Source organism: Amphibalanus amphitrite, unplaced genomic scaffold (assembly GCF_019059575.1).
Source record: "Amphibalanus amphitrite isolate SeventyFive unplaced genomic scaffold, NRLGWU_Aamphi_draft 000080F_arrow, whole genome shotgun sequence".
Lineage (NCBI taxonomy): Eukaryota > Metazoa > Arthropoda > Thecostraca > Balanomorpha > Balanidae > Amphibalanus > Amphibalanus amphitrite.
In genome coordinates, this window is record NW_024881576.1 from 16323 (window position 1) to 31857 (window position 15535).

At 48.7% G+C, this 15535-nt stretch overlaps 1 protein-coding gene across 1 annotated transcript; it reads right to left on the reverse strand.

Moving 5' to 3' along the window:
* Positions 1–292: 292 nt before the first annotated feature.
* On the reverse strand, positions 293–5517 carry LOC122379566 (ventral anterior homeobox 2-like). Its single transcript, XM_043361860.1, has 4 exons — positions 5008–5517; positions 2765–2922; positions 1607–2541; positions 293–425 (listed from the first exon to the last, which is right to left on the reverse strand). The coding sequence occupies exons 1-3, from the start codon at positions 5309–5311 to the stop codon at positions 2275–2277; spliced, it is 729 nt and encodes a 242-aa protein (XP_043217795.1). The 5' UTR covers positions 5312–5517; the 3' UTR covers positions 293–425; positions 1607–2274.
* Positions 5518–15535: the final 10018 nt, after the last annotated feature.

Below are 15535 nucleotides of genomic sequence, written 5' to 3' on the forward strand. Positions count from 1 at the left end.
CAGCAGGCAGCAGCCAGAAATACTACTGTTTGGTTGAAAAGGCTTTTACAAAAAAAGCAAGCAAAACGCGACCCGATTTTCCTGTACACCATTTCTAGGTGATGAACATTGAGATAATTATCTAATGAAAGGACATAAGCCATGAGGCAATTAGAAAAAGAGCCCATCATTCGTCGGAACTATGTTGCCAAATCAATGCTGTAACAACGGTGGTCACTTCGGAACTGCTAGTCTACTGATTCCTAATTGCTTTTATGTCCTTTTTTCAAGGCATCGGATGTAAACACAGCGATGATGCATCGGGGCTTGTATTCTTACAATAACACATACATATGTCGATCAATATTTACAGGCTAATGGATACCACTGACATACCGAGCATGCACAAGTGAAATATCCGTATCATAAATGTATACGGACTTAACCCGCGCGGGGCTGGGGGGGGGGGGTAAATTTTACCCCCCCTCGCGAATTTTTGCGATATCTCAAAAACGGCGGCGCGCAGCGCCGCCAAACTTTCAGTACCTTTTCTTACATCAATTTGACACGCTCCCTGAAAATTTGAGCGAAATCCGTCGGAAAATTTTTGAGAAATTGACGTTTAAGTGACGTCATGTTCGCCATTTTCGCCTCAAAAACGGCAAAAGTTCAAACGCCGCTAACATCTTCATTTGTAAAGGAATCAAGACGTAACAAAAAAGGTTATACGTAATTTTACTTTGTCTATCAAATGGCTATCTCGGTTTTTTGAAAATGTTGGATTTTGGCCTAATTTTTTTAAAAAAACTGACTTTTTTGGGAAAATCATTATAAAATCCAAAATTTTGAGTCTATCGAAAAAACCGGAATATATGTCATAGAAGTGGTCTATGTGCACCCACATACCAAATTTTAGAAGAATCGGTTCAAAAATGTGGGAGTTATTCAAAATTTTATGACGTCACGACACACAAATTTTTTGAAAAATGACTTTTTTGGAAGTTCTAGACCTCGTACGGAAACAAAAATAGCACCATTCGATTCGCCGTGAAATACTGCATCAGATAGACACCTTTTTAGACCTTAACAACCAACTTCAAAATTTGACCTCACTTGACCTGACCTTGACCTGACCTCGACCTGAAATTCATCCTGAGGTGGTCCATATCACTTATTGAGTGTGCCTATTGAATTCTATGAGTAAAATGACCCATAAAACATGTGTCGCACATGCCCTTTTCTATATTTTGCTTTTTGGTGACCTGACCTGACCTGACCTGACCTTGACCTTGACCTCTGAATGATATTGTATGCAACGAATATTGTCTTGGTAGCCTAAGAACACGTTTTGGGCGATCAGTCTCAGTCCATGACTCCATTCTTCGGCAACTACGGTGCAAGGCCGATACTGTAGAAACTTGCAATTTGTACCCTTGACCTGACCTTGACCTTGACCTCAAACTTTAAATTAAGTACATGTTTTTAGTAGTTCGTGATGAGAGCTTTCGATTGGCGTTTGAATTTTCCAAATCGGACCATTAGTTCGGGAGATAACAGGGGGGGTAAAATTTACCCCCCCCCCAGCCCCGCGCGTTCGGCTGGAGACCCCAGCCCCGCGCGGGTTAACTTGACGACACGTTTAGATTATACGTTAGGGAGGACTCAAATAAAAATATCGTTCCGTCTGGTAACAGACATATAGGGTCTTGCTTTTCTGCTGCAAGCTATCAAACGTAAAATGTTAAGTTTCATCTTGTAGGTAAAGGTACGCACATAGTCCGTGTCATATTAGAAGTAAATAGTTTTCAAAACGGTTATGACGCTATCATTTCTGCAAAGTTGAATCATCGGACGACCGACTCAGGCTTACTTTTTCCATATCTATTTCTAAGATTGCATGCCGAGAATATATGCATTCTTCTTTATCACAGATCAAACGAACACCAAAAGCTCCCACCTCTACCAAGCGACATCAGCATCTAACGCACGAACATTGCGGGCACAGCTGCTGCCCAATCACTCGTAGGAACACGCTCAATAAATAACACATCAGACAACGAAACTACGTCGAAGGTGTTGTGCAGAAACAAAAATTCATCAGGCTTGAAAAAAATGACCAATAGATGTATGAAGATCGGATAAGCGGAAAGATTAGCGTTGTGAACCTGTGCCTTATTTAACACGAATGTCTGATGACGAAATATTGGCGACCGAAGTTTAGCTCGATTACCAGAACATGGAAGACATAGTCCCGGTCAAACACCACCTGGGTTCTCGGGCCTCCTCAATGGGCTGTTACGTCTCAGTGACGACCGGCGGGTCACAGAGCTTCGGCAGCTCTGCGTACTCCCGGCGCTGGTCGAGCTGCGAGCTCTCCAGGGCCGGCGAGCGGCGGTCGCCGGCGCTGGCCGGGCTGGCGGGACACTCGAGCTGCGACAGCTCGCGGCCGGCGCCGGTCGGCGGCGAGTCGGAGCGCCGAGAGAGCTGGCCCAGTCGGGCCTGCTCCCGCTCCAAGTTCTGACGGCGCCACTTGATCCGGCGGTTCTGGAACCACACCTTCACCTGCGAAACGAATTGGGCAAAAGTTCTTAACAATTGCAACTGAGTTTGTTTCTTTCTTTATTGGAGCTTTAGAACGCGACGACTACTGGGGTAATTTTGCGCCCATTAACTAAATTTTTGTAAATTGTAAACATTGCCGGTTAGCATAGATAATAAGATCCAAGATAACTGTAGGATGAACGGATCAGACCATGCTCAGACCAGGACCACCTGTGAAACACACCTGGTTCTCGTGCAGGTTGAGCGTCTTGGCCAGGTGGCAGCGCTGCTTGCCGACCATGTACTGCTGCATGGTGAAGGCCTTCTCCATGCTGTCCAGCTGCTCCGTGGTGAAGATGGTGCGCACGCGCTTCGGCCGCCCCACGCGCCGACCGGACACGCCTGTCGGGGGGAGGCGCGGTCAGATCACGGGCCACCACACGCCATAAAAGTAGAGATATGGTGGTCAAAAGGCTCCACTAGCCTCTAGCCGTAAGACAAGATCAATTTGGGTGAAAACCATTGGCATTTCTCCAGCAGCCACCACAAAATATAGTCTAACGTTTGGAATTTCTGATCGAAAAAACAGCAATCAATGGCAACATTCCGTCATAAGAAGGTCTTTCAATAAAATACCGTAAGATAAGCTGTTCAGAATCACCAGCTTTACCTTCATGCTAATGCTCCTTATTCTTGTTTAGAACAAACCTTCCTTATTTAATTGCTTTTGGTTACAATTCCTTGCCTTATCTCCTGTATCTGTTCTATGTTATCTAAATGATAAATCGGCTTGCCCGTTTTATTTCAAAAGTGTAAATGAGTATTTGGATGTGTAGTTTTACATGCATAGGTGCCCAAATATAACGAATCTTATTTCGGTCGGCCGATCTGTGCCACACAGTGCCGGTCGTTGTGAAATGGATGTGTGCGATAGACAAGCCGCTATCTCGGAAGATTCAGAGCATAGGCGCAGCTGTTCAATCGAAAACGGCACGTGTACATTAACCCTCGCCCATGTAGGGGGGGGGGTTGGTGCAACCCCCCCCCCCCTGAGGTTTTTCGGAAATAGTGCAAAAACGGCGGCGCGCAGCGCCGCCAAATTTTGGGTACCTTATGGGGCAAACCTTGCGCATCTTTTGATAAAAAAAAATTGACCGGGTCATGTCAGGTCACGGAGTTATGACGTCACAAAGGGAACAGCCTCCGGCCGGATTTTCACAAACTGAGTGCCAACACCCGAGGTTTCCTGCCGGTGGTACGGACATCGGTTGATGGATCGTGATGAAACTTCCCATGCATGTTGGGGCAAGTATTGGCTATCATATGGTATAAGAAACTTGACAGGGTCAGGTCAGGTCACGGAGCTATGACGTCACAAGAGGAACAGCGTCCGGTACTATTTTTGAAAAGCGCCCGAACCACTATTTTGCTAATTCTTGTCACCTCAATGGGAATATGCAGCAATATTAGCTTCTATAGGGAGCAAATGGACATCCCAAATCCAAAAATACAATCAGATTTAAAAAATTTAAATTTTGATTTTTCGAATTTATGCCGCCGACTGTGACCTTGCCGACTTCCGGCGCTCCCAACGCGCCATTTTTAGAGCTAGGGAAACGAAATACATACCAAACGATAGAGAATTGATCAAGGAACACGATAGTGAAGGTTTCAAGTCGATATCTCCCACCGTTTTGCCGCAATCGCCGCGGAAAATTTGAAAAAGTCTATTTTTTCGAAAATTTGACCTTTGACCGGTCAAAAGTAGGTCAAATGTTGACCTAGGACCAAAAAATATACCACCAATCGCGAGATCTCGGCGAGAGCAATCCGTTGGTCTTTTCCGCTAAGCTCTACGACGCTCCGTTTTCAAACACCAAGGGGGGGGTCGCACCAACCCCCCCCCCTGCATGGGCGAAGGTGGCAGATCGCCGTTTACGGGCGAGGGTTAAAGGCACCGGTAGAGTAATGCCAAAGTTACATTACGGCAGTAAACACGGCGGTCCTTTAGTGGTCCTGACCTGCTGATAGGGAGCCATCTCAGTCTTTGGCAAGTAACCAGCGAAATATGCATTTAAAACATGATAAAAGGATGCCGATTTTACAATCAACAATTAGTAAGAGGACTGAGGCACTGATAGCATGGACCTCGTTTATGCGTATTTAATCGTGAACAAAGAACACCAAGCCAACACCTGATATTTAAGGGTTATAACAAAATGTTGGACAAGTCTTTTACATTTGCGGCTACCTCTTTTTTCTTCACAAAAATGATATCCAGGAACAACGCACCAAGATGTAACAAGGCAGAGCATTGGGCTTAACATTTTCACTTGACAGTAGGCGATTTATGTAGTGCTTTTCTTCAATATCCAACTAAGCACCGCCTGCACTCCCAGGCACAATTAAGTACTCTCTCCACCGACCTGACCTGAGACCTTTCCTAGACACCCCACTCCCGGCACACACGGCCCCGACGACACTCACCCAGTTTGTCCTTGTGCGCGTCCGTCGCTCCATCGACTGTGAGGCGGGCGCAGTGCTGCGGCTCCATGGCGCGCTCCTGCGACGGTCGCAGGCCCAGGATGGCGTCAATGGTGAACGACTTGCTGGACGGCGGGGAGCCCTCGCAGCCGGCGAGCGCCGGCGAGCCGGGCGGGCTCGACGACGGAGAGCTGGTCGGCGTGCGGTAGAGCGTGCACGCCGCCGGCGGAAACATGAACGGGTACATGAGCTGCGGCGGCATCCCCAGCAGAGAGGCAAAGTGCAGCTTCGCCGCGGCGTCGTCCATGGCTCTGGCGTCGTGTGGGAGGCACTAGCACGGACGCACACACTGGGATCTCAGCGGAGAGTGAGAAATTGGGAGAGCCCGGTGGCTCCCTCCCACGCTTTTACCGTGGGCCGGTGAACGGAGTCGCTGATTGGTGCGACGCCCGGACGAGGGCGGAGCCGGACGGAGTCGCCGGCCAATAGGGTCTCAGCGTAGTGAGAGCGGCAATCAGGGTAACATTCGGCTTATGGAGGCTGGAGGAGAGGACCCAGAGTAGTGGACCGCAGACACCAGAGTTCTCTATATACCGTGCTATATACCGTGGACACCAGTATCTTTTCATCCGACGAGCCATGCTTCGCAACGTCCGGAGATGGATCATTCTTAAAGGCTTTCCATTTCGACTGAAAGCATCCGGACATTGCTATGTGGGGTCGGAATGCAAAGGCCTTCCGAGAAGACCGTTTTATTCGCTCCGGGCCGCTGGGCTTCTTCATACTGTATCAGAGGTGGAACTTTTTGTTTTTCATTGGGGTTGTAGTTTGCCGGAGCCCAGGTATACCCCCACCAAAACCCGAAAAGTCCCCGGATTCGGCCCACTATTTTTCGGGAGGGGCCCACATTTTCATTTACAAAAATAAAAATGAAAATAAAAATAAAAGTGGTCCATCTCCAGCCTCCAGGGAGAGACGGCTGACCCTGTCGTCCCTCCATTGGCTATGTGCCTGGTTGTAGGTACTCGGGTATCGCCAGTCGCCACCATGGTCGTGGCCATAGGCGGCGGAACGGGGAAGGCACCGGGGCACCGTGCCCCTTTGATTTTGGCATTTTAACATTAGCCCTATGGGCGTTGCATGGAAAGAATGGGACAAAAAATCGGCAGTGCCCCCCTTAACTGAGGGTGTTCCGCCGCTACTGGTCGTGGCGATTCGGAAACGGTAGGTAAACGCCCAAAATCACAGTCCCTATGAATACTTGTTTCTTTCCACATTTGACACAAACATTACTCAGTACCTATTGGAGCAAGACTCTTTCCCTACGAGTAACAATTTAAGCCACTCGTGGCAATTGACAACGAAAACCTAAACAGGAATACGTTATTTTTAGACTAAAAAAACTTAAACGAGTCCATCTTTGTATATTAATGCCACTGTCGTCTGGAATACGTCTATTACGGAAACGGTTTGTAGAAACCGGAATAGTGACTGATCACACATGAGATATTTTGCAAACGAGGACAACATACCGAACACAATGCCGCAAAGGAACCTAACACTGGATCTAGATAATCTCAACCGAGGAAATTAAATAATAAATGCCACAGCCTTTTCATATCACCGAATACAATTAACTAGATGATCTTCTTTTTTCAACGAGCAAATGTATTATGCATTGTTTGGCGAATCGTAAACAAAACGCATACTCTTTCACAGCCACGATGGCTAGGAACACATAACGGCTTGTCTGTCTGCCCCTGAGATACTGAACGTACGTACATACACCGAATTTCAGCTAAATCGAAAGACCCCGCCGTTCACCGTTAAAATGTTGAATGGCCGTTTACTGTATGCGAGCCATTGACCTATAATAAGTATAATAATAAGTGTAATAATAAGTATAATATATTGGAATATATATATATATATATATTATACTTATAATAATAAGTATAATAATTAAGTAATAATAATTATAATAATAATAATTTGACCTATAATAAGTATACTTATTATAGGTCAATGATGCGAGCATAATGAGTGCCCTGCCTCAGTCCAAACCCGATGCTTAACTGCAGTCTTCAGGTCGTCTTTTACACGAAAAATTAGAAACGAATAGTCTAGCACCGACCGCTACTGGTCAAGGGCGTGCAGGTGCTTGCGTATGTTGCACTAAAAAGGACATTAGAAGCAGGGTTGTATACGACTCAATCAATAGCAATCAATTCAATCACGACAAATTTGGGAAACCAATCAAATCAATCAAGTCAGAGCAGTTTTCGGGAATTGATTCAATCGACTCAAACGCGACAATGAAAGGAATCAATCAACTCAATCAAACGACTCAAACCAAGACATACATTAGGTTTTTTTTTGCCCCACCAACTTGGAAAAGTGTCCATAGCAGTCTGGTGTACCTACAACCTACCTACCTACAGAAGAAACATAAAAAATGATCATTTAAAATTATAAATTGCCATACCATTCAAAGTTTCTATGTAATAAGGAAGGATGCCTAGCGATGGACAGGTGGATCATGATATTGAGGTTCAATGGGTAGAATTGGAGCAGAAGTTTCATTTAATGGGTGCAAAATAACCCAGTAGTTGACTCGCCCCTTAACCCAAATCACCACCTTTCACCTAAAAGTTGTCAATTTAATTTTGGCCATATTCCAACTCCATTTACACTAAATATCAGATATTGCAATTGAAAGTTGAATGCTCGGAGTTTGGCAGTGTTCGTGATTTGGCCATTTACCCTACACTATGTCTATTTTAATGGATAATATGCATCAATAAAATATTAACCATAGGGAAATAGAAATAAATATATTACCTGCATTTGACGGTTTCGGTTAGACAGAGACTGACGGGCAGCCTGAAAAATCTTCCCACACAATGTGCATTTGAGACGTGGGATGGGGCTAAGCTTTTATAAATCCTTATTCTACGTCTTTTGATTTTTTGGTAAGATGACGTTATTGATTATCATGTAGTATGGTAGATCATCATAAAATAAATCGGTTGTACAACACCAATATCGTTTTAATTATTATTTCATTTGAAATAAAACCACTTAATAATATTCGGTAAAATATTTTAAGGAAAATGAAATATATTAAATATGTTATGCTTAGGCTCTCAGGAGAAAAAAACCAACAAACGTTCTGCTGCAAATTAAACAATGCAGCAAATTAGCTATTAATTAGTTACGTAAACGTAATTAGCGAGACAAAAACGGCGCTTTTGTTTCAGTTATTTTTGTAGGGGTTTCAGACATTTGTAGAGTTCAGTGGGTTGTTTCTGAGGAGATGTGGAGATGTGAATTATTAATTAATCACACTTTATTAGTATATAGGGCCTTGCACTTTATCATCTGGATTTAAAAAAAAAAACGTTTCCTGCTGAGTGCAGAAAGGTAGGTAGGTGCATCGCCAGGTTCTATCACCAGGATTGGAGCAGTTATTGCAGTTGGAAGTCAAAGTTGGCTGTTCATGTATAGGCCCTGTTCTTTATTTGGCCATCTACCCCATATTGCAGTTGTGATGACAAGCAGTTTTCAGTGTAGTTTTGTGATCTATGATGTCATCAATTATTGTCATTATTTTTCGTCAACTAAAACTTATTTGAACTTTCCATTCAATCGACTCAATCATACGAGTCGCTCTAATTTTCGGGAATCAAATCAGTCAACCAGTCGCTAAAGTCAAACGAGTCAGTCAACCAGTCATCTCAAAAAGTCAATCGACTCAATCCAATCAACTCAAAATACGCGTTGAAACAAATCAATCAATTCAATCGACTTGATTGGTATACAACCCTGATTAGAAGACCCGTTAACCGTAAAACATTTTATCTTTGACATGACCTGTGACGTCATTGGTGACGCCAAGGTAAATGAAATTAAATTTTCCTCAACAAATTCGACAGGGATTATCGAACGCAGTTTTAAATTTTGTGAATCCGTCTAGTAGTTTAACCCGCGCACCGACGGGGGGGGCGGATATCCGCCCCCCCCCCCACCTGAGGTTTTTCGCGGATACCGTAAAGTGGGGCTATTTGAGACAGTGGGGCTATTTGAGACAGTAAGGTAGTGGTTTAGTAAAACCGCTGTAAAATGAAAACCGTTTGATATTTTTTCGTCATTTTTGCTTAGGCTGATGTGGAATTGAACAGTAAATGACCTGAATAACATTTTTGAAAATTTCGAAAAGTTTTGAAAGAAATTTGGCATAGAATACGAAATACAGAAAAACGCACAATTTAAGTTGCTCGAAAAGGACCCCTACCTGCAGCTTAACCCGCGCCCGGCTGGGGGTCCTGGATTTCCACGCCCTGCTGGGGGGGGGGGGGTGTTTGAACACCCCCCCCCCTTGTAACTCGGCTCCTGGGCCACGTAGCGATACGCGGAAGGCGGCGTTCGAAAGAGCGTAAAAAATAATGACGAAATCACTTCGGTCAATTTTTTGGTCAGGTCAAAGGTCAGGTCACCAGAGGTCATTGAAGGCAAAATTTCGCCGATTTCCAGGTCGAATGTCGAACATTTCCAAGAAGCCAACGCATAACTCGGGATCCAATAGAGCTACAGCGCCGCGGAAAAGCGCATTCGATAGCCCTATTAACGCCCTTTCTGAGTGTTTCACTCAGATTTGACCTAACGTCAACGGTTTTGCCTGCAGGGGGCAAAAACTGCAAAAATAGCCGATTTTTTCGGAAACAGTTTTTCTGCAATAACTTTTGACCCCAGCCTTGTACGAGCTTACTTTTACCAGCATCGTGTTCCTCTCGTCAAGACGCATCGAATGAACTATAACTTGACCTTGAAAGGTCAACTTGAAAATTTGACCTCAGGTCAAGGTCATGACCTGACCGGAAAGGGTCATGTTGCATATCAGTCGATCCGTATCGTCGAGCTGAACAGATCTAAGGCGTTTTCATCGCTCTAGCATGCCTCTATCAAAAGTTATTTGCGAAAAACTGTTAGATACCATTCGTGACCTAAGATGACCTCAGGGCATAAACAAGGGTCACGGGCACCATTTTCATGTTCAGTGTGTCTAAACCACTTGTAATTCGGTGTTTGGGAGTGTTTATAATGTCTTGCATCCAAAAGAGGCGCATTTCAATTTTCTCCCATTCAGGCGCGGATCCAGGGGGGGGGGTGACGGGGGCGGCCGCCCCCCCCCCCCCGCCATCCGAAAAAGGCGCCCATATCCCGCGGCAGAGAGGGCGCCCCGAGCATAAGAGCGGCGACACAGCAAAGGTTCAGCAGAAATAGGGCACCTCCAGCAGAAATTGGGCTCACCAAGCAGGAGAGTGACGCCCAATTGCCTATTCCCAGCAGATGAGAGTCGCCCCAGCAGCAGATGGGCTCCCCCAGCAGAAGAGGGCGTCTCGTTACAAGAATATAAAATACCTTCTGTTCAAGAGGGGCGCCCCTGGCAGCGGAAGGGCACCCTTAGCAGGAGACGTGTCCCCCTGAAGAGGAGCGACGCCCCAGCAAAAGGAGAGAGGCGCCCCCATTCCGAGAAGAGGGGCGCCCTGACAGCAGCTGGGCGCCCCAGCAAAAAAGGAGGCCCATAATAAGAAAATGGGTGCCACTGGCAGAAGAGGAGCGCCCCAGCAGAAGAGAGGGGTCTCCAGCAGGAGACGGGCGCCCCAAGCAGAAGAGGGGCGCCCCAGCAGAAGAGAGGCGCCACAGCAAAAGTTAATCAGAAATAGGGAGCCTCCAGCAGAGGTTGGGCCCGCCAAACAGGATATGGGCGCCCCATTGACAATATCCGGCAGAAGACAGACGCCCCAGCAGCAGATGGGCGCCCCCGGTAGAAGAGGGGCGCCCCATTACAAAAAGAAAAGGAGTATATTCTACCAAGAGGGGCGCCCATGAGACAGCGGAAGGGCAACCCCAGCAGAGGGGCGGTGCTCCAGTAAAAGGAGAGGTGTGCCCCGTTCCGAGCAGCACAGGGTCGCCTCGCCCCAGAAAAAAAAAAACAGGAGCCCCATAAGAAGAAAAGGGGTGCCACTGGCAGAAGAGAGACGTTCCCCGCAGTGGAAGGGCGCCCCCACAAGAGTGGCGTCTCCAGCAAAAGAGAAGTGCCCCCTGCAAGAGAGGGGCACCCCATCAAAAGTTGGGCAGAAGTGGGGCGCCTCCAGCAGAATTTGGGGTCGCCCAACAGGAGAGGGCCGCCCTATTCACAGAAGAAAAAAAGACTCCTCAGCAGCAAAGGGGCGCCCTAACAGAAAAGGTGCACTCGTAGCAGAAGTGGGACGCATCAGGAAGAAGAGGGGCACTTCTAGCAGAAGATGGGCGTCCCAGATAAGTGGGCCGCCTACAGCAAATTGGTCGTTCTTAGAAGGAAAAAATGAGGCGACTTAAGCAAAGTGGGTCTCTCCATAATGGATTAGGCGATTCAAGCAGAGGTTGGGCGCCCCCGGGAAGTGAGACATACCAGCATAAGTGAGACGCTTCCAGAACAAGGAGGGGGCATCACCGGGAGAAGGACTGCACCAGTAAATGGAGGCCACCTTTTTGCTAATATCTTTGGCTAGGGTAGCGGTGCCCATCTACGACTTTTAACCCGTGCCGTGCTGGTGGTCTGAGTTATCCGTGTCCTTCTGGGGAGGGGGGGGGGGCACACTCCCTCGTCTAACTCAGCTCCTGGGCCGCGTAGTGACACGCGATAAGCGGCATTCGAAAGATCGTCAAAAAACAGGACGAAAACAAACGGTCATTTTTTAGGTCAGGTCGAATGTCAGGTCACCAGAGGTCATCAAAGGTAAAATGTTGCCTGTTTCAACAATTTTCCGTTTTCGAAGCAGCGGCACATAACTCGGAAACCAATAGAGCTATAGCGCCGCAGAAAAGCGCATGCGATAGCCCTTTTAAAAGTGTTTCTGCAAGCCGCGCTCAGATTTGACCTCAGGTCAGCGGTTTAGCCTTCAGAGGGCAAAAGACTCTAAAAATAGCCTTTTTACGAACAATGTTTTCCTGCACTAACTTTTGACTCAAGAGAGTCTCGACATTACGCTTGCCAGCATTGCGTTTCTGTCGTCGAGACACGTCGACCAAACTAAAGGTTGACCTTATGAAAGGTAATTTTGAGAATTTGACCTCAGGCCAAGGTCATGATCTGACCGGGAAAGGTCATGCTGCATAGCAGTCGATGCGTATCGTCGAGCTGAACACAGCTGAGGTGTTTTTATCGCTCTAGCTTGAATCTATCAAAAGTTATTTTTAAAAAACTGCTGCGGACCTTTCATGACATGGGATGACCTCTGGGACATAATGAATGGTCACACCAGGTGCAATGTTCTTATTCAGTGTGTTAATTTTATATGTATCCCAATGCTTGATATTGTCTAAAATGGCGCTCGTTCAAAAGAGATGCCTTTCAGTTTTCTCCCAAAGACTTAATTATACCTACCTACCTAATGGAGATGTCGCACAACTGACCTGACCTTAGGTCACAGACAGTGGCGTATCCAGGGGGGAGGCCAAGAGGCCATGGCCTCCCCCTTTGGCATCAAACATGCAAGTGGGCCCTTTGGGTCACTTGAGTGCAGTGACGTACCCAAGGGGGGCCATGGGGGCCCTGAGCGGCGCCCTGGTTACCTGAGGGTCCCCCTGGTCACCTGAGGGGTCCCTGGTTAGCTGAGGGGCCCCTGGTTACCTGAGTGGCCCCTGGTTATCTGAGGGGCCCATGGTTATCTGAGGGGCCCCTGGTTACCTGATTGGTCCCTGGTTATCTGAAGGACTCCTGGTTACCTGAGGGGCCCCTGGCTACGGGGGCCCTGGTAACCTGAGTGGCCCTTGTTATCTGAGAGGCCCATGGTTACCTGAGGGGCCCCTGCTTACCTGAGGGGCCCCTGATTACCTAAGGGGCTCGTGATTGCCTGAGAGCCCCTGATTTTCTGAGAGGCCCCTGATACCAGTGGGGCCTCTTGGTATATGAGGGACCCCTGGTTACCTGAGGGGCCCCTAGTTATCTAAAGGGCCCCTAGCTACCTGAGGGGCCCCTGATCCCCTGGGTGACCCCTGGCCAGTGGTCTGAAGAAACCCTGGTCACCTGAAGGGCCCATGTTTACCCGGGGAGTACCTGGTTATATGAAGGGCCCCTGCAGTCACATTAAGGCCCTTAGTTACCCTTGGAGCTCCTAGTATAACCGTCCCCTGGTTATCAGAGGGTCCCCTGGTCACCTGGTGGGCCCCTGGTCAATTGAAAGGCCCCTGGTCACCTGAGAGGCCCCTGATTACCTGAACGGCCCGTGATCACTTGGATTCAATGGTATGGCCAGGGGCGAGGAAGCACGTGTCCGTTATAGGGTTTAGGGTCCCCTCGGGCCCGAGAGGACCTGCGGTGCCAATTGGCGGCAGAGGGCCCGCGCTGGCAACGCTTCAACTGGAAAGGAGACCACAGGGCTTGTGAGAACACCCCATGGGCTCTTCTGTAGCCACACTTATCTCCAGAGGGGCCTCACGCTAGGTTCTGAGGGACCTTGCCGGCCTTTGAGGGTCCTTGAAGGCTAATGAGAGATCAGCTGTAAGGGCCTCATACCCGTTTTCTATGGCCCCACGGCCCACACCAGTGTTTCTGAGGGCCATCACAACGGCGCCTGCGAGGGCCTCCACTGCCACCTCTAAGGGTCCCACACCAGTGCCTTTTAAGGGCCTATTTCGGCGGCTCTGAGAACCCCCACACCGGCGCCTCCGAGGGCCCTGAGCAGCGCATCTGACGGTCACTTACCAGCGACTCTGAGGGCCTCTTACCGACCTCTGAGGGTCCCTTGCCGGCCTATGAAGGGCCACCAGTAACTTTCAGGGCCCCACACACGCCTAAGTGATGGCCCCCACCAGTGTTTCTAAGCCCCAAGGCCCTCACAACGGCGCCTGTGAGGACCCCACACCAGCGCATCTGATAGCCTTTTACCGACACCTCTGAGGGACTAACACAGGTGACTCTGAGGCGCTCGCTCGCTTCACTTCCTCATAAAATACCGTGCATTTTATGCATACTTCTCAGTTCTCAAGCAAGAAATGATATTTTTACCTGCCAATTTTGCACATTTTCTCAGGACTTAGACAGACAGACAGACAGACGGACAGAGGGGCCCGTCTGCAAGGGGGACCGGACCCACTGTGCCCAATCCCCTCATCGAAAGGTTCTGGATACGCCCCTGCCTGGGTTGACAGCGGCATCCGGGTGACTCGTGGGCCCCTTTGAGAGCAGGCGGCCCCCTCCTGGGCAAAATCCTGGGTACGTACTACGTGCCTGCTTGAGTGTCCCAAGAGAAACGATCTTCAGGGCCTCATCCAAAGTACTGGCCCAAACTAACTAAAGCATAACTAAAGTCAAACTGCGCCAAACTATCTTAAAATGCCATTTGATGGCGCTGATAGGCCCTCAGAGGCCAAGGCCGAGCCCCCAGAGGCTAGCGTGGGCCCTCAGAGGTCGCTTTGGCGGCCATAAAGAAGCTTATACTCGAGCGTGGGATCCTTTGAGGCTGGTGTAGAGCCCTAAGGAGCCAGCGCTCAGCCCTCTAAGGCCAGCGTGGGGCCCTCTAAGGCCATTGTGGGGGTCTTCTAAGGTCAATGTGGGGCCTTCTATGGCCAGTGTGAAGCCTTGTAAGGCCAGTGTGGGCCCTCTATGTCCAGCATGGGGCCGACTATGTCCAGCGTGGGGTCTTAAAGCCCAGGGACATGGGGCTTTCTTAGGTCAGATAGAGGCCCATTGGCCACCGAGACTAGCTTGGGGCCCTCTGAAGACAATGTGGAGCCCTTTTAGGCCAGTGTTGGGCACTCTGTGACCAGCGTGAGCCATCTGAGGCCAGCGTGGGGCCATCTGTCATCTGACTTCAGACTTCAGAGACTGGTGCTGGGCCCTCAGAAGCCAGCGCGGGCCTTCATAGGCTGGCGTCGGGCCATTAGAGGCCACCTCGAGGCCCGAGGGCCTCGGCAACCACTTTTCAGATCTTATGCATGTTTGGGCCCCTTGAGGTAGGAGTGGCCCTTATAAAGGCCGGCGTGGGACCCTCAGGGGGCATCATGGGCTTCTAGAGACCGGCGTGGGTTCGAGAGCGGCATAGGGTCCTCAGACTGGCTCAAAGACTCCGAAGAGCCGGCGCGGGGGGAGGGTTATGAGGTCAGCCATAGCATGGGTCTACTGAGGCCATTATGGGGCCCGCAGGCCAGCGTGGTTCACTCTGTTGCCGGTGTTGGGCTTTCAGAGGCCAGAATGAGCCTTCAGAGGCCGGAATGAGGCCAATGTGGGTGACATAGAGCCATCAGAGTCTAGATCAGAGCTCAACCCGAGTCGGGCCCTGCTAAAGTTAAAGGGACCCTCCCACCTTAACATTAGATTTGAGTTGAGATAGCCAAAATGGGGTCCCTGGCTCACAATTACCGGTTTCGGCACTCACAACATCGACAAATGCCTTAAATCGGAAATATTGAATTTCAAAATTGCAGCATTTTGATTCAGAGGGGCTAATGCTTAGGAATACCCCTCTGAATGTGTGACGTCAGCGCA

Bases quoted from the DNA above. Each gene is read 5' to 3' on its own strand.
- LOC122379566 (XM_043361860.1), bottom strand. From the start codon at position 5,311: ATGGACGACGCCGCGGCGAAGCTGCACTTTGCCTCTCTGCTGGGGATG. The intron at 2,923-5,007 runs GTGAGTGTCGTC...TCCCCCCGACAG, and splicing joins CGCGCACAAGGACAAACTGG to GCGTGTCCGGTCGGCGCGTG. The intron at 2,542-2,764 runs GTGTGTTTCACA...TTCGTTTCGCAG, and splicing joins TCAACCTGCACGAGAACCAG to GTGAAGGTGTGGTTCCAGAA.